This window comes from Toxorhynchites rutilus, chromosome 1 (assembly GCF_029784135.1).
Source record: "Toxorhynchites rutilus septentrionalis strain SRP chromosome 1, ASM2978413v1, whole genome shotgun sequence".
NCBI lineage: Eukaryota > Metazoa > Arthropoda > Insecta > Diptera > Culicidae > Toxorhynchites > Toxorhynchites rutilus.
In genome coordinates, this window is record NC_073744.1 from 43,935,745 (window position 1) to 43,960,356 (window position 24,612).

General features: G+C 36.9%; 2 protein-coding genes across 2 annotated transcripts; both read right to left on the bottom strand.

Annotated features, from left to right (window-relative positions):
* Positions 1 to 275: 275 nt before the first annotated feature.
* On the bottom strand, positions 276 to 2,507 carry LOC129761889 (uncharacterized). The gene is made up of 2 exons (XM_055759720.1): positions 1,921 to 2,507; positions 276 to 915 (listed from the first exon to the last, which is right to left on the bottom strand). The coding sequence occupies exons 1-2, from the start codon at positions 2,266 to 2,268 to the stop codon at positions 430 to 432; spliced, it is 834 nt and encodes a 277-aa protein (XP_055615695.1). The 5' UTR covers positions 2,269 to 2,507; the 3' UTR covers positions 276 to 429.
* A 7,899-nt stretch (positions 2,508 to 10,406) lies between these two features.
* Positions 10,407 to 12,081, bottom strand: LOC129762823 (cyclin-dependent kinase 20). Its single transcript, XM_055761368.1, has 3 exons — positions 11,729 to 12,081; positions 10,828 to 11,487; positions 10,407 to 10,721 (listed from the first exon to the last, which is right to left on the bottom strand). The coding sequence occupies exons 1-3, from the start codon at positions 11,930 to 11,932 to the stop codon at positions 10,680 to 10,682; spliced, it is 906 nt and encodes a 301-aa protein (XP_055617343.1). The 5' UTR covers positions 11,933 to 12,081; the 3' UTR covers positions 10,407 to 10,679.
* Positions 12,082 to 24,612: the final 12,531 nt, after the last annotated feature.

The window sequence follows — 24,612 nt, forward strand, 5'->3', positions numbered from 1 at the left end:
AAACTTTACTCGCATGAGTATGGAGGATTTTCAATATTTACTTGGAAAAATCTCGCCAATTATTAAAAAAATCGATACAAACTTTCGCGAATCAATACCACCTGATGTGAGGCTGCTAGTGACATTGAGATATTTGGCTACAGGTGATAGCTATTGTTCACTCATGTATCTGTTCCGGATATCTGAGCCAAGCATTTCTAGAATTATTCCAGAGGTATGCAGAGCTTTAATGGACATTCTGAATGATTTTGTCAGGGTGAGTGAAAGTGTTGGTATAGGAAACTAGTTTTATTTTTTACAAATCGTATATTTATACAATATGGTTATACTGAAATTATAACAAGATTTATTGTTCTAGTACAAATTTTAGTTTTTTTTTCGATCTAATAATTAAGAACTCAGAATGTACAAGAACGTCCAACATATCAGTTATTTGGTATTTTTTTGAGATTGGGACAATGTGGATGTAGATGGCTCTGGGGATACAATAGTGTAACTACAGTTGCTGTGAAGTTGTGTACTCAAAGGTGCGCTTGTAATAGTTGGTACATACTCGGTCTCGGAAGATAGAACAGTGAAACAATTACTTTCAGAATTGCAAACAGGTGTACTAGCTTGATCAAGTTCATCAAGTCTGCGTATACCCGCTTCAAATAATGCGTTATTTATGTTGTGCTGAGTAATTGTTCTCTCTACAGAGCTTAACTTTCGCAGTTCATTAGCCACATATTCTCCATAAATTGAGCACTCATCTCTTTGACATGCATTTTTCAAAATACTGTATGCCTCCTCTTCGCGATCCGAAATAGGTGAATTCTTCCGTTTTCTTTTAGGGGCAATATACTTTTGACGCTCCTCTTCACGTTTGTTGTTTACTTCCTGTAGGTCCGCTTGATCATGTTGATGTTGTTCTTCCTACAAGAAAAAAAATCAATTATTGCAACAATTAGAGTAATACGCTCTTTTTGTGAATTGACTTGAATTCGAAACAAAAATTCACATATTGTTCATATTTTTTTCAGATGCCTTCTTCTGAAAATGAATGGAGAAAGATAGCAAGAGATTTTGAAATGTACTGGAATTATCCACATTGTATAGGCGCTTGTGACGGAAAACACGTCGTCATACAAAACCCAAAAAACAGTGGCAGCATGTTTTTTAACTACAAAGGAACTTTTAGCATTGTTTTGATGGCGGTTGCTGACGCAAATTATAATTTCATATATGCTAATGTTGGTTGTCAAGGCAGAATATCTGACGGAGGTGTTTTTCGAGAAACATCATTTTATAAGAAATTGGCCAAAGGAACGCTAAAATTGCCAGACCCCGAACCACTTCCTGGTAGCAATAATCTATCACCTTATGTGTTGTTAACGGATGATGCATTTCCACTACAGGAACACATCATGAAACCCTTCAGTGGTCATCACGATAGAGGTACTAGCCAAAGATTATACAATTATAGGCACTCACGCGCTCGAAGAGTAGTGGAAAATTCATTTGGGCTATTGGCAAGTGTGTTCCGTGTGTTTAGGAAACCACTGATGGTTAATTTGGAAAACGCAGAACTTGTCACGAAAACATGTATTCATCTCCATAACTTTTTGAGAAGGAGTAAAACATCGCGATCACTACACTGTCCTCAAGGAACATTAGATATCGAAACACTAGATGGGAATATTATCCCTGGATCATGGAGAGCAGCTATCCAGGATGATACTGGTTTGCAGGATTTGCCACACCGAGCACGGAAGTCAACTTTTGAAGCTAAAGAAGTCAGAAATGAATTCATGAAATATTTTCGATCAGACGAAGGACGAGTTCCTTGGCAGGACAATTACGCATAACTTTTAATGTTTTTCAAATATATTTTTCAGAATAAACACACTCACACTTATTTGCACCCAAACGAAAACTCACCTCAAAGTTCTCTTCATCACTCCCAGCAGTTGATATTGTTGATTTGGGTATGTCCACGTCCAGTAAAAAACTCAATGGCTCATAAGCAAACCATTTAGTTTGTTTACCCGGAGAAGAGCCACTCTTTTTCTGTTGCACCTTTTTGCGCTCGCGATGGAATGCAGTGCGTAAATTTTTTATTTTGTTTTTCACGTCAGCCACCGTACAGTTGTATTTAGCTGCAAGCTGCTTCAACTTATCCTTTTTGATGTGGATGTCTTTGTATTGAAGTATTTTGTTGTTCCATAATTCGGGTGAATTATGATAATCGTCAATAAATGACGTCGTTCTTTCTATATTCCATTCCATGTTGTTCTACAAACGTCGCACCGATCCGCTGGCTGTTGGATAATGCCCACACTGATCAACACAACCGATTTTGTCGAAAAATGATGTACCACAAAAAGCAACAACAATCGACTCGTAGCATGCATCAAGAAGATTTGTTTCTGTCGTTTAGTGTTGCGTCGATGTAAAGACTGTGTGCGACGTGCTTCTATACCGCAAGCTACATGTTGCCAGAAAATCGAATAGGTCGAAATGCGGCTTTATTTCGTGAATACCTAAGAGGATGAAATTTGTCCTCTGAACAAAATGCGTCGGGTAACACACGTGGCAAATGCTTGAGCTGGCCCAAGATACAAAGTTTCTTCACGTAATTTAATATCCAAAAACGCGCCGCTATCAGCATTTTTCTTCCCCTTTCAGTTTGCTAAATGGTTTGTTTTGACAGTTTCACCCATTGTATTGTTCCCATCTATACGTATAGACAATAACGGTGTTGACACCGAACAGAACTCATTTTATGGGTGTGCAAAATTTGACAACATAATACGGCACATGTTGAGCATGGAGAGCGAAGCATACCTACATAGTTATGCTCTGCCCGCTCTCAGTATTGCAATTCTCAGAGAGGGAGAGAGGAGATCGTGCGCAAGTCTCCACGGAAGGATTGTATTTGATATAGATATACCAATACAAGTATCCGCCAGAAATGTTTCCATTGGTATCGAATGATCGTGGATAACGGTATTCAATTTTGTTGTACATCATTTTCGTTAACTAAAAGACCTGTTCTTCATGACTGCAAAATATAATACTCTGGTGTTCGATAGTACTTACTGTATGGATATTCAGGTAAATCCATTGGACATAAATGTTGTTTATTTGAATGTTTCGAAAATCAATCATTTGTAAATAAAAGGTAACGCTAAAATCAGAATGGTTTTTTACTTTTACCTTGTATAATGGATGTGAATGATGTGAATGATTTAATAGGGCGCAAGCGAAGCGCAACACGTATCGATCCTGATTGAATTCAGGAAGAAGGTGCTGTTTTTTTTATTAAATCGGCTCATTTACATGGGTTCTACGGGTCCAAACTCTTAACTCTATTTTTTTAAATTAATTATTGAAAACAATGTCATTTAATTTTAAATTTAAAAGGATACGAAAACGAACACTCGCGATTGACTCGACCTTAATAAAGTTACTTATTTTGTTCAGGAAGAGGAGGGATATACGGAGTTGATGATATCAACAATTTCCTAATTCTATTCTTACATTCGGTCAAATATATGCCAGGAATTTGAAATCTTCTAAATCTTCCCGCTGAACATTTCTCATTTTTCTTTTTTTTGAAGTTGGTACTATTGTCTACTGTCAATTTTGAGCGTAATTTTAGCAATTTAATCGTTTAGTTTGTTTACAGCGTCATTAAGAACAAGTTCACTTGGCGATTTTTTGTAATTTTATTGGTTAAAAATATTGTGTTGCAAACAAAGTTTATTCTGCCGAAAATTGAAAAAGTTGCAGAATACTTTTGGGGACTCAACTATGTCAAAAACATGAGTGTATAAATGGTATAAGGCATTCAAAAATGGCAAAGAAAAATGAACTTTTTGTCACGTCAAAACCTTTTCAACCGATGAAAACATAGACAATATAAAAGGAATGGTGCTCGGAAATCATCATTTAAGTTTGAGAGAGCTAACCCGTGAATTAAATATCTGAAAATATGAATTCGATTACTTTTTGGAAAGTATTTTTTCTAATTTTTTTACAAAAAAAATCAAAAAATTTTACAAATAAAAATTCTATTTTTTACCAAAAAATCTTTATAAAAACTACTTTTTCATGTTTTCTTTAAAAAAATTTAAACTAATCCCATTTTTGTTTCTATTCATAAAAACGACAAAGTTTTAGATCTTATTGAAATATTAAGCTTTGTCGGAGACGTCAACTTCTATCTGTAACAGTTTGTGGAATATATGGCACATTTGTATGGAGACTCCTGAAAAAATAATGCTTTACTTGTAACATTTTGGTGTGTAAATCCTAGCGTTTGAGATGTGTTTAACATGGTTCTAAATAGAAAAGAGCTTGCACTCGCGATAATTTACACACAAAAGTATTACGAGTTCAACATTATTAGTATTTTTTTAAAGAAAGTTGTTGTTTGAAACACTTTTCCCAGTAAAAGTGCCCATCTTCCGATCTATGAGCTATTCATACATTTTTTTTGAAAATTCAAAAAACTATCTCTTTGAGAAAAATTAATTTCGATTTTCAAAATATTGTTTATTTCTGTGTAATTTTAAAAAATTTTGGTATTTTTTACGAAAATTTAAATAATTTCCTACATTTCATTCTTGAACTAACATTTTTCACGTATTTTAGAATTATAGTTTAGGTATTATAGTTTTAGATAAGATTCAATGTATAGATTCAATGCGTAAGCGTTGCAGGAACCATGGTAGGCGACTGGACAGTGACACGAGAAATTGTGATTCAAAGAAAAACAATAATCTGAAATTCATAATTGAAACATTCCGGTCATACGGCTCTCTCCATATCCTTCTTCAATAGCACTAATGTTCCCAACGTTCGCCTTCTCAACGTACTACATGAGCTGAAAAGTCTCGGGATTTTTAATGGAAACAATCGCTATATTATTGGAATGGAAACAAAGCTATATTTATTTCTCAACATAATTTCCTTCGAGGGCTTGGTATAGCGATTTTCCTACATTTCGATTCCCTTTCCGTAGTACGGAACGCCTTCGAAATATGCCTCAGATTCTGCGATGACTTCCTCATTCGACGATGATTCTCTCCATGTGAATCTTCGTGGTTTGTCATTGTCACAAAACGTCGAAAGAAGTCCACTCGATTACGCTTCAACAACGCCAAATCGGCTGTTGAATCAATAATGCGTCGCTGTTTTTGGTCGACGGTCAGCAAACGCGGCACCCACCGCGCGGTAGCTTTTTCATATCCCAGATATCCTGCAAAATGTATCCCACTCGATCTTTTGAAATGACTACGGCCTCAACTAACTCGCGTATTTTCACTTTACAATCGTTCAAAACGAGTCGATACACTTGTTATACGATTTCTGGATTCGTAGCTTCTTTTGGCTTTCCAGAACGAGGTGCACTGCTAAAATCTGGGGTTTCAAGCACATTTGGTGAAGTTAGCACAGATTTTATTTTCATGAACGATTCTTCCGCTTCCTTTGTCCAATTTACTTTTTCCTCTCCTTTTTTCAACAGATCGGTAATCGGAGCTGTTGAAGTGATCGATGAATTGCTTATAAAAACTGACCATTCCTTTGAATCTTTTGATCTCCTCCGAGGTCAGATAATGTGTATCCTAGATATTTTATTCTGACAAAACATAGATTTTTGCAGGCTAATCGTAATATGCAAATAAAGCAATCCTTGAATCTAAATGTTTCACGGGAGACAATTCGTCAAATTGTGGTAAAAAGTCCTTACATAAAGAGGACTTAAAAGGGTCAAGCTCCTTATATTACACCATCTCACATCGAAAGACGTCTGAGTTTTGCCAAAGCTCACATGAATCAACAGTGGGACATGGTATGTCACGACAAAGAACGTTTTCAAAAGAATACATTTGGCTATATACCGTTCTGAATCATATTTCGGACAACATCATATTTCGGACACTTTGTTCTAATATCTTGAAATGCTTAATGCACTGATAATATAACTATCAAATTAATAACTTGCTTTCTTTAGAGTAATCCCTTGGTTTCACTATCATTCCACATGAGAACTACATTTGAATTATAACACAATCGGCAGAAATCTTACATCACTACTCATTATCGTTTGTGTTTGACGTTTCCTTAGCGTGAGCACGTAGGATTTACCCGTTCATAAAAAATTAAATTTCTCCCGTGTTTCATCAGTTCTCATCATCGTTAACAGTTTACTGTGATTGCTTGGTAAGTGTTTCGCAATTGACTATAAAATATAATCAAGTGTAATGTAATTTTTGTCCAAAAAATTACAAAATAAAGTGTCCGAAATTTGAATTCAATCTGACCGAAATTTGATTTAGTGTCCGAAGTTTGATTCTTATTCGCTTCATTTGAAAAACAATTTATTCGATGATTTTGTTATGTTTTCAATCAAATAGGGACCACTACCTTTCTACTGCTTAAAAGCATATTGAACTAATTTATTAAAAATATCAACCAAATAATACCTGTGCATAGAGTTTAGATCTGTTTTCTGCATCATATGCCTTAAACGTCCGAATTATGATTCAGAACGGTACCATAATGAATAGTTCTTCAATTATTTTTTTTACTTTTAACTTTGCTAGGTTATCTTCAGGGATGAAAAAAAGTTCATTTTGGATGGTCCTGATGGTTTCAATTGGTGGAGGCTCGTGCATAGTTTTGGCGGGATTCTGTGCAACCGGAAAGCTCAAGATAGCTTTCACATCATTCAAGGATTACTCCTATCATTTTTGCATGGATATCGTCACAAAAAAATTCTCATTCCAGCAAAATAATGCTACTATTCATACCAGCAAGGAAACTAAACAATGTATTAAGGACAAAAACTTATTTTTTTGGACTGACTGGTTCGTTCTCCAGTCTTGAATCCTGTTGAAAATCTTAGGGGAATCCTTGTACGCAGAATCTACACTGAAGGAAAGCGGTACACCACGATTGAAGAGCTCAAGGTCACAATTATGGAAAAATGGAAAAATATCGAGAAATCCGTTCAGAAAAATTTTGTAAATAGTAAGCCAACACGAATTTTCCAAGTTTTTAGCCCAAAATGGCAAGGTTGCCAATTGTTGACATGTAAATCAGGCAATAGTTTTGAATTTTTTCATTGATGTAGAAACATGTCTGCTGAAATTATCATATTTAAGCACAATAAATAAACAAACAATACTTTTGAATGAAATTGACGCTAAATATACTTTCGAAGCTAAATATACTATTCGAAGCATTCAACAATGTATGAATATATCTTGTTGAAGTGCTAACTGCTTGTGTTGCAACTAAATATAATCAGGGTGGTCTTATAGAAGTTGGACAGAGTGTACACTCACCCAGCTATCACTGGTATACGGCGTCCATTGCTGCGAAAAGCTATCGGAAGCTGGACTTTCCGATAAGCATGTACTCGTTTTTATCTGTTACATCTGAAAATGCCGAGAAGTCTTAAAAAAATAAACGAAAGAAATAAAAAAAATCTATTGATATGAATTCTGAGAATTCATTTTATTTGAATTGAAAGATAAAGGAGAGATAAACAGATCGAAAAAATTATAGGAGGTTGTGTCCAAGATACGACCGCATTGTTGACGTAGAACTTAGCTGTTATTTTATATAAGTCGCTTGTTTTTTTTTATCCCATTTATTTATTTTAAGGCTCATTAGCATTTTAGCTGTAACAGAGCCGAATTTTAATCGTGTACATGTCACATGGTTATCATATATCTATAATTAGCACATTACACAGTTGCCATTCGCCAGTATTCCTTCTATACCATTACATAAGGTACATTCACACAGTAGCCATTTAGGCGTAAGAGTATTCTTTCTGTTCTTCCATTATGCACAGTTGGACCACCGGACAGCGGAGACAGTTGAATGATCATTATTGAGTTATTTATAGAACAGCAGCCCGATGTGTCTTGCAGAGCAGAGCAGTTGTATGGATGAATCGATCTTATTTCGACAGTGGATCGATCTCCATCGCTGATGATTGTTGCGTGGACGTAGCTATTCTGTAACAACACAAAGATGGTCAATGAGGGTTCTGAGTTTTGAACTCACGATCGATCGCTTACTAAGCGAACGCGCAACCAATGTGGCTACGGAGACCCCCTAAAGTCGCTTGTTAATAAGTTCGAATATTATTTTATAATGCTGTGAAATTTTAGAAATAACTGTTTAGTAGAATGGTTTGATCGCCCTGAAACGGTTTTTTTATAGTAGAATCAGTTGACGATAATTGATTGATGATTCATTCTTGCCCTCGCAGAACAATACACTAGCTGATCGTATGTCGCAATTTGTTTCATGTTTCATGTTTTCGCAATTATCATAGACTCAGCTACAGTCGATAATATACTTGTTGTACCAGCACCATTATTCCACATCTCATAACTACATCAATATAACTTTGGCACCGCATGAAAACAACAACAATGACAATACTTGCAAGTATCAAATTCCATGCTACATGTTATTTAGTATTGTCTCAGTGGAATCGCACCTCTAGACATCATTTGTATAACGTAAACCAAGCGCCAAACAAGCGTTCGTCATAGCATGCATGCAGAGCCATACATCGGTGGCTTAAAGCTACTAGGAATATAAACACTTCTCATCATTTTGCTCTACACTCAATAGAAACGCTTCTGCTAATATTACTGGCCTCGAGAAAAGTTACATTAGTTGCTTTTCCATGCTCAAGATAAGCACAGCTGTCATCCTTAGTGGAGAAAGTTTTGCTACCGCCATGCGAAACTGAATCATAGACCAAATTCCAGAATATTTATTTTCTTGGTGAACAGACGATTGCCTAGCTTGATGCTTCCCCACATATTTGTGTAGCTCAAAACTATAATGTAATAGCGTCAGTTTGATGCATTGATTGTAATGCCAGAGACATCAGCGAATAAATAACTTGGTCGCGTCCACAGCTAAACCCGAAACGAAGGCATGTGATGACGCAAAACAAGGGAGAACAAGCGATGTTCATTGCTTTGAAAACAGAACGAGACTGAAAGTTTGCCTCAGCGAGATCCACTGTTTATACTCTAGGCAAATATTCCCTTTAAATCCTACGATTTCCCCTTCGTTGCTCGTTATTGACAGCTCTGTTCGGGAAAGCACACAAATCAGCAGAACAAATGTATGGGAAAATTGAAACGCTTATAGTTCTCATCAATTTTAATCATTTACTCAGCAGGGGATTGGATGTATAGAATATCAAACAAATCTTAGGGAATTTCCGATTCGTTTGGTATGTAAATCGTCAAAATCCGTTCGCGGCAAAAATAGTTATTAACGTTAACTTTATTTCATAAAAACGTGACCTGTTTTCTGATGTGGCACCCTTAATGAAAGACGACGCTCTACGTCAAAAAAAATATTTCTTTTTTTTCGCCTGTTGAGCTGTAGGATATGATTATGTTGTTGAATTGGGTGTTATGTTGAACGCTATCCATGAAGATTTGAAACACAACAGATACATACGATGAAAGTGTATCGCAGCTCTCCAGATGATCAGATATGCTTGTTTCAATTCGTGTTGTTTATCTATATTGATTTGTTCTCACTTTCTTTGCACAGACTCTGGCAAATACGGCAAGAAATTGTAATCACCGTATCCCAAACAGCAAGCATTTGAAGTGCTCTATACACACAGCGCTGCTTATATCCACTTGAGTCGCTTGCTCGAAGAGCTCCTTTGTCACCTCCAGTTTTTCGTGACAAGTGGAATCTATCGAGCGACAGTAAAATATGTAAAGAGTACTCTTTGCAGCTTTCAATCTTTTCAACTTCCCAGCACCGATGTTATCGTCCCTTCGAAAGGATAAGGGGATTTTCTCCGTAACTGGCAGCGCACGAGCGCGTGAAATTTTTCTCACCCAATTCAATCTATTATATCGATGATAGTCATCAGCCTCTCGTTCCGACCTTCGTTCCATCCACCTTATCGTTCGTCATATCCATCCATGTGGGATTTTAGTCGAATCGCGCCAGCAAGCCGTCGCAACAGATGATATGGTTTCCTAGTAGAGACTGCAATAGAGTGCTTCAAAATAAGTATATTCGATTACACTTGACTTATTCGTAAGCGGCACCCTCCGACAGGAGAGGGCTTTTGAAGGTGTGTTCCACATGCTTCCGAAGATCGTATACTTTAAGCCGAACGCACGTACAGTTTATATGGAAAATATCTAAAACGTTGATTGAGAAAGCACTCCCAAAAAAAACGAGTACAAAAACAGAAAAATAAACGTATATTGATTCTTAGTGGGAATTTCACCCCCAAACACACAACCCACACGGATGATTTATAAATGCGATTAAATTTTGATTTCGAATAACAGAGCAATTTCACGCATCGATACAAAAACACAATCATTTTTTATTGTCCTGAATCCTTACATCAGTTTGCTCTCGGTTTGGGGATTGCTACACATTTAAAATAATAATGGTGACGATAAAGGGACGGAACGGTTACTGTGGGTCGTACATCTGCCATTTTGTCCTCCAATGGGTTTTATTGCGTTAATTTCCGCTGGTGGGATGATAATATATTTACATCCTACCCATTTCTTCTTCCCTCGAATGTATGCTCCCACACGAAACTTGCGAAAGTTTTGCGCTCTCGCTATGATTGGATTCGCGGGGATAAACGAAGTCAGATCTCGCTAGCCTTCATCTCCTTCTGTGAAATATTGATGCTGCATTGCCTGTGAGCAGATATGAAGAACGGTTTATTGTTTTAAATTAATTGCCTTTAATTGTGATTTATTATTCTGTATTTATGCTGCCGAAAGTTAAATAGAAAATACTTGCCTCCTTGGCTGTTAACCTCCTGCTGGGATTATATGTCACCAACGAGTCCACCAGGCCAATTTCGTTCTGAGTAGTAAAGCTTGGGAAAATATCCTGCCAGCGCTCCCCTTTCGCATTAGGAAATCTTATCTTGTTATAGTCGGGCAGGCTTCGCACTTCGGGCCAATCTTTTAAATTGGGTGTCCCCAGCGTGCGAACGACAAGTGCGAGCTGTTCGATATCGGTGGCCCCGGCGAACAAGGGCACTCCTCGTAACATTTCTGCGAACACACATCCGGCGGCCCACATGTCGATACAGGGTCCGTACGTTTGACACCCCCAGAGAATCTCCGGCGCTCGATACCACCTGGTGGCGACTTGGGGCGAATACACTTTGCTCGAATCCTGATCGTTGAACAGTCGAGCCAGTCCGAAATCGGCTATTTTGAGCACATCTTTTTTATCAATCAACAGATTTGCTGGTTTTATGTCTCGGTGCATGATTTTTAAATCGTGCAAATATGTCAGCCCATTCAGAAGCATGGCAGTGTAACGTCGAATTTCGGCTCGCGATAGTGGATGCTCTTCGTCCTTCATCCTGCTGTACAGTGTGTGAGGCATGTACTCAAACACCAGGGACACTCCCGACAGATCAGGATACATATCGAGTAGTGACAGAATCTAAATAAATAACTCAATTAATTTAGAGAAAATAAATGTTTGACTTTGTAAAGAAATCTTTTGAAAAATACTAATTTATTTCAAATACGACCCAGACCACATACATCCATTCGCTGTTGGAGTCTCAATAAATACAGCATAAGAAATCACCATCAAAGATTGAAGTTTCAAATGATTATTCCGAAAGTAATATACCAGAATGCTGTTATTTCAAAGGAAACCCGAAACGTAATCCACTTACATTCTCACATTGTGTGTTTTGCAGAACCTTGATTTCCCGTATTGTTGTCGGCGCAATGCCACCGTGTTTGGTCCGCAAAGTGAGCTTCTTGATGGCCACTATTTTGTCATCGTCGCTGAGATCACGAGCCTTCACGACCAACCCATGGACACCTTCACCGATTCGCCCTAGCAGTTGGTATCGGGGTGGCATATAATCGTCCATTTCCACCTGCCAGGAGGAGACAGCTCTGATTCCCGAGCTCTGAACACTGAATGTGAATCTAGAGCTGCCCGGTGGAAGCACAGAAACTAAACTAATAATCCAGGGGGAAGTACATAGCACCAAGGGGAGCAACGGTTTGTTTATTTAGGATGTTTGTCCCACTCGTAACCATGGAAATTTTCGAATCGTGTCTCTTACTCCCTTGTCTGGTTTGCTCGTGTTGTGCTTTTACCTGTCCGAGATCAGCTAAATGTGTTTACGATAATAATATGAGTTAGAAAATTATTTTCTTGATTGACGTTATTCTAGATCAGGGTTTCTCAAAGCGGTCGATATCGACCCCCTGGGGTCGATTTCGGTTTCCCAGGGGTCGACAGAAACGAAAATTTATTTTGGGGGTCGACGGAGTTTGAATATCGACCCCTATAAAATAACACAAGTTCTTATTTGGAATATTTGAGATGCTCCATAAGTTGTGTTCCGTGAACCACCCTGTTATAAGAATATCCAGGGTTGCCACATTTGATCCTGTAAAATTTTCTGAAAAAAAACTGTATATCTGTATTTTCAGCAAAAAAAAATCTGTATCAAAAAAATACGGGTGGGTAATGTCGGGGACATAACCGGAGTGACGTAGGACTATACAAAGGGGACAGCTTTTGTTAAATATATATTTTAAATATATTGTTTTATTTTCTTCTCCTACGTGAATACCTACCTATCTACCTGAAAAATGGATTAGTTTACTGTTTACTCTTTTTGAATATGTTGATGGTTCTGAAAAGAACCTTTGGTGTTGTGTTTTTGTTATCACTCGATATTCCCATCTTGTTCGGTTAAACCTTCCTGTTTAGCTATTGCGTTTGCCACTCGCCACAGCTTTCACAGTTGGAAAATTTCTTCCCATCCAGCTTGTGACATATTGTTCAGTAAATTACATTTAATGCGACGTGCCGGAGAAACACTTTGCCACTCACTGAAACTAATTGTTGCCTTGATGAGCGCCGAACCGAAGCTGCTCTGTTCTTGATGCGGGTTTTCTGATTGTCGTGAGCAGCTTTGCAAGCCAACTCGAGCACTCCGACGGCCGAAACTCTATAATCGCTGTTAGGTATACTGGTGCTCCGGCACCAATCCGCCTAGTTACCCTTGCGGAGCAATCAGTGAATGCGACCAACAGGGAACTGGAGACCTGCACGGTTCGAGTGAGACTTTGCCTTTCCCTTAACTTGTCCTCCTTTGTTACGTCCACGATGCCGATGCCGTACAACCACACGGGTTTACGGTTTGAAAGAAAATAAGATATTTTTTTGGGGTCCGCGTGTTTTATACTCTAGCGGTACACACTCACAGGATAGAGACAAATCGGCAGACTCAGCCAGAGGGGCGAGTCCAACGAGACGAACGAATGAGCGTTAAAAGGGAGCGATGGCAAAAAAATACATTCATTACGATTTGTTCGCTCGTTAGATTCACATGCAGGGTAAAAAAGGTCCTTTTCAGGATCACAAAATTATCTTCAATCTAAAGAGTTTATTGTTTTGTTATCACTCGATATTCCCATCTTGTTCGGCTAAACCTTTCTGTTTAGCGATTGCATTCGCCACTCGCCACAGCTTTCACAGTTGGAAAATTTCTTCCCATCCAGCTTGTGACATATTTTACAGTGAATTACATTCAATGGCACGTCGCATTACCACCACTCAGTGTCGCATTGGAGGCGATTTTAACCTGTAATTGAACATTTGCGATGACAGTGGTACAGTGTCGACTTTCAATGTGGGGTCATAATTTGGATCTCTATGTTTACAAAAATGTCCAACTAAATAAGTCGCATTACATGTCCGTCCAATTAGCTAAATGTCGAACTAATTGTAAATTACTGTACTTTCAATCTGGAAACAATTTAAGAATTGGTGAAAATTGAATAATCAGGAAAGTCCCCAACTATCATTAAGCTCAGAACAACTGCCAAATTCACATACTCATCAGATCCTGGCAAACAAATTATGAAAACATCAATTTGTGTTTTATTATTATTTTGGATAATGTTTTAGAAAGCATTGAAATTTATTTCCTAAACTCTTTTTTGGAAGGTTTAATGGCCCTGAAAAGCGCCTTGTTTTATGGAATGGTTCCAATTTAGAAAACTTAGTACTCGTGGTTTTGAAAAAAAAACCATTTCGAACGCCCTCGATGCCGCCTTGTTCTGGATTTGCCACCAAAGCAGATTGTAAAAAGAACAAACTTTTTTCTTCTGCTACCTGCTGCCGTTTTGCGATTCCAAATCTTGTATTTTTTCCTACTTGTTCAGTGCCTAGATTTCCGTTTCACCCCCTATATTTTCCGGTTAGACGTAGTCCTACGTCAAAATTAACGGAAAAAATAGAAAGAAAGGTTTATTTTTATTTTGAATTTATTGTTCTTATTTATGTCGCTTATTTATGTTAAATCGCGTCAATGCAACAAAACAAAACATACGTTTTGTTGAACTTTGCTTTTCTAAAATTTTCCGTCATTTTCATCCTTGACGCACCTCCTTGAGCCGATACTTTCTTTCTTTGCGTTCGTTATTTGCTTTCAAAATAGAGTCCATCATTGTGGAAGCCAACCGATTTAAGAACTTTGTTTTGTTGGCATTGTGAAGCGAATGAATATTCACTCAACACACGCTGATGAATGTGGAATGATCAAAAAGTGTCCCAAAAACATCCTTAGCAGGAATGGAGAAGTCAGGTGGTTCAACGTTTTTATAAATTAAGGTACATATCTTCATGACTCAACGATAAAAAACAAAGTTTATTAGTAAGAAGGTTGACAGAGTGAAATTAATTGTAATTAATTTAACATTTAAATTTGAATTTGAAAAAATATCTTTAAATTCTGTATCTTCGCAGAAAATCTGTAATTCTGTATATACAGATTTCGTATCTGATATTTGGTGAAAAATCTGTAAAATCCATAATATTCTGTATATGTGGCAACCCTGAGAATGACTAATATCTTAGTACAAAATATCACTGCTGTACATTTTAAAAACTCAACAAGACGATGAGTATGCACAAGATGAAAATAGAAAAGTACAAAAAGTACAAGATGAAAAATTCGGCAAGTAAAAAAACGTGAACAGGTTCGTGCAAGATAATGTGTTTGAGCGTACGAGTCCTTCACACATGTTTAACATTTCTCTGTATTTTAAACATATACGCGATTTAACACGAAGGAAGTCATCCTCAAATTCATGTCCAAACATGCTCCAGATATTTTACTGTATAACAAGTTTGCCCTAAGGTTGCAAGTTCATATGCGTTCTGAATTACGTTGGAGCTTGAATGAAAATGTACTCAACTTCTAAATTAATTCAAGAGATTACAAGGTGAATGAAGTGATTGAAAAGGATTAACAAAATGCTTGGTCATCTATGTGTATGGCGTAACAATTTTTTTTAAAGCTATTTCAGGGAACTTGAGATGGGAGGGAAAAATGTTATTCAATTTATTATATACCATCAAATTTTCTCTCCAGTTGGACAAGTCTACATTACCCAGCAATGAAGATCTGTTGTTGAGATATATTCGATATATCAAAGATGAAAATATGTGCCATGAAATGTTTTTTGCTACATATATAAAGACTTATACCAGAGAAGAATCGATCGTTTTTTTTTTTTACTGAAAAAGCTATTTCATGGAAGAAGATTGAGACTGATGGTGCACCATCTATGGTCGTCATTGTGGTTTTACAGCTCACTCAAAGTTACAACTGCGTAAGGTACTGGCCATTTACTGCGTGATTCACAGCCAGCATTTAGTAGCAAAAAATCTGAGCCCTAGATCGTATCAGTCTTTACTATATGTTACTAGTGCTATCAAAAACCTTCGAAGCAATTTTTGAACACTCGATTATTTGCTCAACTATATGAGAAAAACAACGAAATCTTTACTCGGTTACTTCTACACGCTGGAGTTCGCTGACCACCAAGAGCCGCTCACATAGCAAGATTTTCAGCTTTTTTGAATTTGTGCTTCAGCTGCAGTGTGACGATTTTAACTTGATTGGAACAATAGCAATAATATCGACCCTTCTGACGAAACATTCAAAACAAAATTTAAGCAGAAGAGAATATTCACAGTTCCGCATTTGTCAAAATTATCACAAAAGCTTCAAGACCATGTTATATTATCATATTTCACTCTCTCGGACGCATTACACAAGGATTTTTCTAAATTGTTTTTGGGTCTTCAAAATTTTCAAATTCCTCAATGGATAATAAATCAATACTATATCACATCCATGGAATGAGCCAATGTGATAATGCAAGAAAAGTTGATAATAAATATCTTCTCGTTTTTCCATCTTCATTCTTTGTCGAAAAAGGCTTCATTATGATTACAAACAACGCGAAACCGAAGGAACCATTTGAAAATCAACGAACGCGGAGATTTAAGGCTTTAACTAACCAACATTGAACCGTATTTAGATATATTGAGGTTTGCGATTTTAGAGTATTTAGAGATTTAGGTTTGCGATTTGAATGTTTGTGAGTAATTTGTAATAATAATTATTTATAACACTTGATATTTACAAAATTTTATCTCTATTTATTTTGTTGAATATGATGAGAAAATATTTTTTTTTTGTATTATAGTGACTTTCAACACTTTTGGCTGGTTTGTCACATTACTTCCATTTTTTTGGAAGAATGTCGGGAGTGTGAATTGACTCGTGACTTTTTGCGTGAGAGGTACGGATTTTACCACTATGCCAGATCACCTCCGTGAGAAAATAATGTCAAGTTTATTCATTTAACCAACTGCAAATTTTTTAAATTGATAATTATTCAGTAAGGAAAAAAACTAAAGATAGAATTTCAAAGAAATTTGGCTATGGGGGTCTAAGGTATGACTTAATTCTGGAAAAGGGGTCTCTTGCCCAAAATGGTTTGAGAACCCCTGTTCTAGATGAACATAAATACTATGGTAGAAGAAAGCTATTTTTCTATATTCCATATTATATTGCATATTGGCATGTTTGCTACGCGTTATCGATTAGGCTAATTACTATTGTTGGAAAAACCAATGATTTGAAGCTAAACATTCAGAGTTTAAACGCGCTATTTTGTCCTTTATTTTATTTTGAAAGTCATGATTAAATTTATAAGTAGGGGTAGTGGGGGTAATGTGATCACCAGGGGTAAAGTGGTCACCTGCTTGTTTGGTAGTGTAACTATTGACTATTTACACCGTATTGATAGTCATCTTATGTCATCTCTTTCATGATTTTTGAGTCACACCGTGGAGCTGTCGCATGTCAAGAAATAAAAAAATACAAAAAACGCTCTCTCGGTAACCGTAGTTTTGTGAGTTTCGAATTTAAGGAATTTCTAGTGAAATTTAGTTTATTTGACCTGATCAACAGTTTGGATGGGGGTCTTCGTAGCCACTTGGTTACGCGTTCGCTTACTAAGCGATCGATCGTGAGCTCAAACTCAGGACCCTCAATTGACCATCTTTGTGTTGTTATAGAATAACTACGTCCAAGCAACCATCATCAGCGATGGAGATCGATCCACGGTCGAAATAAGATCGATTCATCCATACAACTGCTCTGCTCTGCAAGAACCATTGGGCTGCTGTTCTATAAATAACCCAACAATGATCAATATCAACTGTCTCCGCTGTCCGGTCTGCTGAACAATGGAAGAACAGAAAGAATACCCTTACGCCTAAATGGCTACTACTGTGTAATTTACCATAATGTACTGGAACAGAAAAACCTTACGTCTAAATGGCTACTGTGTAATTTACACTTTATAGAAACATAAACATATATACATGTACACGATTAAAACTCGGCTCTGTTACAGCTAAAATGCTAATGAGCCTAATAAATAAATAAATGGGATAAAAAAACAGTTTGGATGACTGTTCACATATGAACATATATTTTGTTCAATTTCAGCGATTATTTCGCATTTTTCGCATTTCGTTGTTTGGGGGCCAAAGTGGTCACTGGAGGGTTACTACTGACAATGTTCTGTTTTCAAAAGCTGATATACCTTATCACATTCTGGTCCTAAAAAGGTCCCAGGAAAAATATTCCACCCCAAAAAAAACCAAGCCTGATTTTGAAAAACGTTATGTGTTTCTACTACGTTTTTGTACGTATGAGAATATTTCAATTACGATTCTAGGCGAATGGGCCTAGCTCAATTCATACATGTACCTACTATTTCAATAATATTTTAAACAAATTTGGCCAAGAAAACACGCATAAATCTATCTCTTCTAGCGTGAAATGTGCGAGTGACCACTTCGCCTCCCACAGGTGACCACTTTACCTCCTCACTAAAAATGTTCGATTTTTCAATCTTTTTTCTAATAATAAAAAGTGTACAATTTTCAATTTTCATAATAAAAACCACTTAGGGGCTGTCCACATACCACGTGAACACAAAAAGCACGATTTTAGACTCCACCCTCCCCCTTCATGGACAAGCGTGGACATTAACCAAACCCCTCCCCCTGTTGTCCACGTGGACATTCCTGAATATTTTTTAATTAAAAATTACCAAGTAAACACCTCGATTGCACCCTTGTTCCATTTCAAATTTATTTCATGTTAGATTTTGTTTATCAGAAAGGACTGTTCCAAATGACTTTTCCACTCACACGAATAAAAAGTTAGGAGTTCAAAGGTTTAGAGGCGTATTAACTGAAAAGTTTAAAGACTCTTTAAAACAAAGAATGTCAATAGGAGTTAAGGAAGTACTCCAGAATCATTTGCTGCCGTTTTTGCATCGAAACCACCGTGCTATTCCAACAGAATAAAGCATCATTTAAAAAAAAATCAGAAGTCCTCCACATGGTTTATACAACTGGGGCTTCGATTCTAGACTACCCTGCTTTTTTTACCAGTTCCAACCCCAATCGATAACTTATGTAGATTGATCGCACGAAGAATAGAAGAATAGAACTGCCGAAGATTAGACAGTATGTGAGTTTTTTTAAGCTCAAACGAGCAGCTACCTCTGCGTGGAGCGAGATTCAAATTTCCACATGCCGTAGCTTGGCCGAATACATTGTTTGGATAGATTGGAAACTAAGGATGGCCTACGAATTATAAACTTGTTGTAATTCGTGCGAAATTTGTTGTTAATTTTGTAAAGAAGTGACATTTTTTTTTTTAAATTCAAATTGTTCGAATTTTAATTCCTCGCGAAAGTGTACATTTTTGGAAAAAGTAATGCATGTGAAAAATTTAATCTTCGCGTTCATACGTCTGTTCTCAGCCAAAAAACCTTTTTTATCGTGCAGAACTGTCAAAAACCCGGACCTCATTTTGAGGGACTGTTCCGAAGGATGGCACACGAACGAGAGTTTTAGAATATATTTTTTCATATAAAAACATCATTTTAAAACACATTATTCAGTAGATACACATCTAGAGTTCACAACGAATTGAAAAAGTCTTGTTTATCTTTCATTGTCATACAAATTATGCATCACTGCTCTTTCAAAGAGAAATAATTCCAACCAGTATGACACCCATATCCGAATTGAATACGATCGCAAAGGGTTAACATGCAACTGTGTATCTATATAAAGATTATCATTATTTTGACATTTTTATACAATTTTGGTACATGATTTGCAACTAGAGTATGCATTTTGCATGTTTTATTTTGAAATGAAAAAAGTCCTCTGACGATCCACGACCAGGAGCTCCAGCCATACTGAATTTGGAAGAAGATTGTTTGGACCGATTAGAGTAAGTTTGAGGTTAAAAAACACAAAGAAATGACAGCCTGAAGTCTGAGCTATCCAGCTTACTCAAGCAACAGCAAGCAAGTGGAGGATCACTGCTTGTTTGGGGCTGTTTACTTGGAATGGGATGGACAATCTTGTAAAGATCGATGTAAAGAAGACTGCTGAATCCTACGTCAATGTCTTGGAGGAGAAGCCGTCTGTTACGGCCCAGACGGAAAACTAGAAGAAACACACCTTGATTTTAATACAAACAACTTTATTCAAACACTTCACATATTACACAAAATACTCAACACTAAACACAACACTTTAAACTAAACTGACCAGACGTGTCCCGTGTTACGCAGGACAGTCCCGCATTTCAACAAAATGTCCCGCGTAAGATTCCGTCCCGTGAAACGTCCCGCATTTGGCAAAAGAAACGACTTTAAACACTATCCGCAGCAGTAGAACCTGAATCCGCACCTGTAAAGAAAGAATAATTAGTTTGTTATACACATCTTAATACATATTGTCACTAACCTTTTATCGTCGTCCACGGATGTCCAGAACAATCACCTGAAAGGATAATTATTGATTGCACATAATTGTACAACACAGAATACTTACCACTAGCGGTGAACGACAACACAAAACAAACAATCACAACATACAAAACAATAACAAACCGATTGTCAAAAGATTGGAACGGATGGTAACGAACCCGTTATACAAAGTGTAATTGTTTATGGCGAATATTCTAGACGCAACCCATACAACAATTGGGCTATTCAAATGACTATGGGACCAATAGTATAAATAGGGCAAGAAATGTTCAGAACAGAGTCAGTTGCAAATAAAGCCTTCGATCAGTATAGGTCAGCTTTGACTATATTCGATCTCATCATCTCATCATTCAACGGGTAGCCAGTCTACTCTCATCTCACTTCTGGAACTCCGTTCAGATACCTCTCTGGGCGGAGACATTTCTGGCGCTGTAGACAGGATTCTCTACTCTATACACAACTCTTCGGAACTCCGTTCAGATACCTTTCTGGGTGGAGACACCGTCACTCAGGAAAATGAATATTAGGGGCTATATTTTCCAACATGACAATGGGAGCACACCTCGAAGGCTACGAAACGCTATTTTCAGTCCAAAAATATTAAAATGCTTGAGTGGACATCCCAGTCCCCAGACCCCAAATCCATTCATTCTATGCACAATACTGGATGGAAAAATCCAGTGAATTGGAGTTTTATATAAATGAATACAAACAATAGCTTTTTCAGATCCTCTCCATTGTAAGAAATACGTTCATTTTCAAAAACAAAATCATGAAAAGGTATTTTGCGTAATGCTGTTTACTTTTCCTTTCCAACACTGTACATAGGATATTCGGTAACTTATCGAGAAGCTCCTGATAAATCTTCACAAACTGCTTTGTGATTAGTTCTCTGACACTAAATTGCTAGATTATTTACTTCCGTAGCAATTTCATTTTAAGCATCTGCAAAAACCACTAATTCTACCATTGTGTTCACACTGACAACTATTTCAAAAAAAAAACATCAGGCAGCTCAACCTTTTTACTGTTAAATATGCAGAACAAGCAAGAGGGAAAGTTTGAAAGTTCTTGAAAATGAAAAACAGATTTCGTTGATGTTTATATATAGATGTGATTGTTTTTTTCTCAAATATTTATTTCACGTATCCACGTAGACATTGGCTATACCCTTACCATCCACTCCCCCACCCACCACACCGTGGTGGGTGGTAGACATTTTCGTACATACTTGAAATATTTTAATAACAAATAGACTACTTTTTAGTTTTTTTTATTTATTTTTTACAAAACCTCTGGTTGAAGGATGAAAAGGAAATCGTTTGAATTTTCATAAAAAAACATTTTAAAAATGTCAAAAAAAATCTAAAAAAAAATAAAAATAATATTTTAAAAATTGAAATTTTTCATTTTTTTCAAAAACGTATTTTTGAAATTCTAAAGAAAAATATGAATAGCCCTCACAATTTCGAACAAGTCACCCATACACCGGAAGATGGACACTTTTACAGGGAAAAAGTTTTTCTAACCAACCTTTTTCAAGTTTTCTTTGAAAAAATTACATCTTATTTTTGTTTAAACTCAAAATAGCGATATAGTGTATTCGACAAAGTTTTAGATCTGATTAAAATATGAACTTTAGTCGAAGACGTCAACTTTCTATCTATTATAATTTCTGGAATATATAGGATTTTTGTATGAAGAATCCTTACTCGTAACATTTTTGTGTGTAAATTTTCACGGTTGACATGCTCTTGACATTTTTCTAAACAGAAAAAAAATTAGCAAAGTCTGTTACGGATGGATCATGAAATAACCCGTGTTTTCTACACTTGATGGTTAAATCGTTGGTTTGTCAAGAATCTAACAAGACCCACCGATGGCTCGCCGTCGTCTCATCCACACCGAAGGAAATGATTTCATTCGTGGAATCCGAACAAATGAAGCGTTCAAGTTTGCCCCAAAACGTGCGGTCCTTCAATGTGTTAATAGTAATCTTTCAAAGAAAAACAAGAATTAAACCGTTTAAGAGGATGTTGTTCGAAAAAAAGGGCACATCTTCCGATGTATGAATGACTTGACGGAAATTGTAAGGGCTATTCATATCATTTTTTTTCAGAATTAAAAAAAATGTTTTCGAGAGAAATGAATTTTAATTTTTTTGAGTGGAACTTTAACACCACTCAAGAAGAAAATGTTGGTGAAAAAATGAAATGTAGGAAATCATTCAGGTTTTCATTAAATATCAAACAAATTGTCGAAAAAAAATCATTAATAAAAAAGATTTTGAAAATGTTAATTCATTTTTCTCGAAAAATGTTTTTTTCCAATTCTGAAAAACTAAAAATAAATAGCCTTTACAATTTCCAACAAGTCGTCCATACATCGGAAGATGGGCATCTTTACATGGAAAACGTTTTTCTGACAACACATTTTTCATGTTTTCGTTAAAAAATTACTATTAATATTTAAGTCGTGTCATTTTTAAGTGATCAATCAGATTTTTCAATCACTTGCAAATACCATGTTTCTCCCTTAGATGGAATACATGTTAGATACAGAAAATATAATTAGCTTGCTTGATTAGTTCTCGGGATATGCAGAAATTCGTATTTCATGGCAGGATTTGTATGGGGAGGAGTGTCGGACCACCATAGAAACATTTATTGCCCCTTAATACCATCACATGCCAAATTTGGTTTCTATTCGTTCTCAAGTTAGGACCACCACGTTGAGCGTTGAGCGTTAAGCGTTGAGTGCGATTCACATACAACATCCACGTCACGTTCACGTCACGTCACGTTACGTCAATTATTCCCCCATGCGATTTTTATGGAAGCATTCACATACACCAGCAACGGCAAGTTCGCCATCAGCAAAATAAGTCCAATAGAATAGTTGACGAAACGGTGACGGGAAGTTGTATGTGTTGCGCACATTAAGCGTTGAGCGTTGAGCGTTGAACGTTAAGCGTCGAGCGTTGAGCGTCAAGCATTAAGCATTAAGCATTGAGCATTGAGCATTGAGCATTGAGCGTTGAGCGTTGAGTGTTTGTTTCCGTTTCCGTTTGTTCACATGCTCTTCAACTACCATTATTTCGCTTTAACAAGACCTAAGTCTCTCGCTCTTTGTCTACCTTCACTTCACAAACTCCATTTCCGGTCGGTTAGAGTCGTTTTCGATGGACCGATAGCGATCATTTTCGTTTCCGAAATGACATACGAATACAACATTCGACTTCCGCTGTTAGAGTATTTTCACCTAATACCCACATCGTAGAAGTTTGCCCTCATTGCTAGTCGTTCAGAGCTATGTAGTATCAGCGAAACCGGAAGTCAAAACTCTTATGTTTGTTTTCCGCTATTCAGTTATTTTCACCTATTCACCTGGTATTCGTTTGATACATTATTACACCAGCAGCTCACACATATAAACACGATGCATTTCATGAAAGTGGCAAAGAGTTATAAGGTAAAAAGAGTTTTGCGATGTTTTGATCTAATTTTTTCAGTTTTCAGTTAAAATAACTAGAAAGTTCGAAACTACACTGTCAAGGAAATCTTCATTCTATAGTAGATGATAGTGCGTATTCGTTTTCGTGAACAAGTTCAAGAGCTTTTTTTTTAAACTTCGATTAGTTCAAAAATTGCTTGTGGGGCAAACGTGCGCAGTGGCTGTGGGGTAAAAGTTCGCACTAGCGTTTTGCTCTGAAACAAATTTATAAAATGTTTTCAACAAAATTCTTAACAAGCCCACAAGAAGAAAGCTGATCTGAAGAAATGCTCTCCAGAAATGCTCAAATGGTCCGACAGAGGCTCCAGGACGGAGTCTCGAAACGTCGAATTGCGGCAGACCTCGATATTTCTGAATCAGCTCTGAGGAGCTTTTGATATGAGGAGCTGAGGAGCTCTCATATCAAAAAGTGATTTACGATTTGAACGATCTTTTATTGACATTTCTACTTCTGCTGGGATATGTCAGCGAGCACCTAGGGCAGTTCAGATAGGTATTTACGAGTGAGCAGTCTGAGGGTCTGGCGGACCACTGCAGGGCACTGGACAAAGCTTTCTATGGCATGACTCTCAAAGATTTACGGCGTCTGGCGTTTGATTTTACGGAAGCCAACAACCTCCAGCAAACCAAGTTGCAAACTGGCAGGAAGAGATTTTGATTCTAGCTTCATAAGGAACCATCGTCTGTCTCTTCGAACCCCACAACAGCACAACGAAGCATCAGCGCTCCAAGGCAAAGCGTCGGAATCCTCAGAACCGAAATCCAAGATGAGGGAGGAATTACTTAAAAATAATTCAAAATGAATTTCAAATGAAAAATGTTTTTATTTTCACCAACAACGGTTATGTTAAAC

Coding starts and splice junctions, on each gene's coding strand:
- LOC129762823 (XM_055761368.1), bottom strand. CDS start 11,932: ATGGACGATTATATGCCACCCCGATACCAACTGCTAGGGCGAATCGGT. Junction 11,488..11,728: donor AAAACACACAATGTGAGAAT/GTAAGTGGATTA, acceptor TTATTTATTTAG/ATTCTGTCACTACTCGATAT. Junction 10,722..10,827: donor GGAGGTTAACAGCCAAGGAG/GCAAGTATTTTC, acceptor ATCTGCTCACAG/GCAATGCAGCATCAATATTT.
- LOC129761889 (XM_055759720.1), bottom strand. CDS start 2,268: ATGGAATGGAATATAGAAAGAACGACGTCATTTATTGACGATTATCAT. Junction 916..1,920: donor GTGATGAAGAGAACTTTGAG/GTGAGTTTTCGT, acceptor TTTTTCTTGTAG/GAAGAACAACATCAACATGA.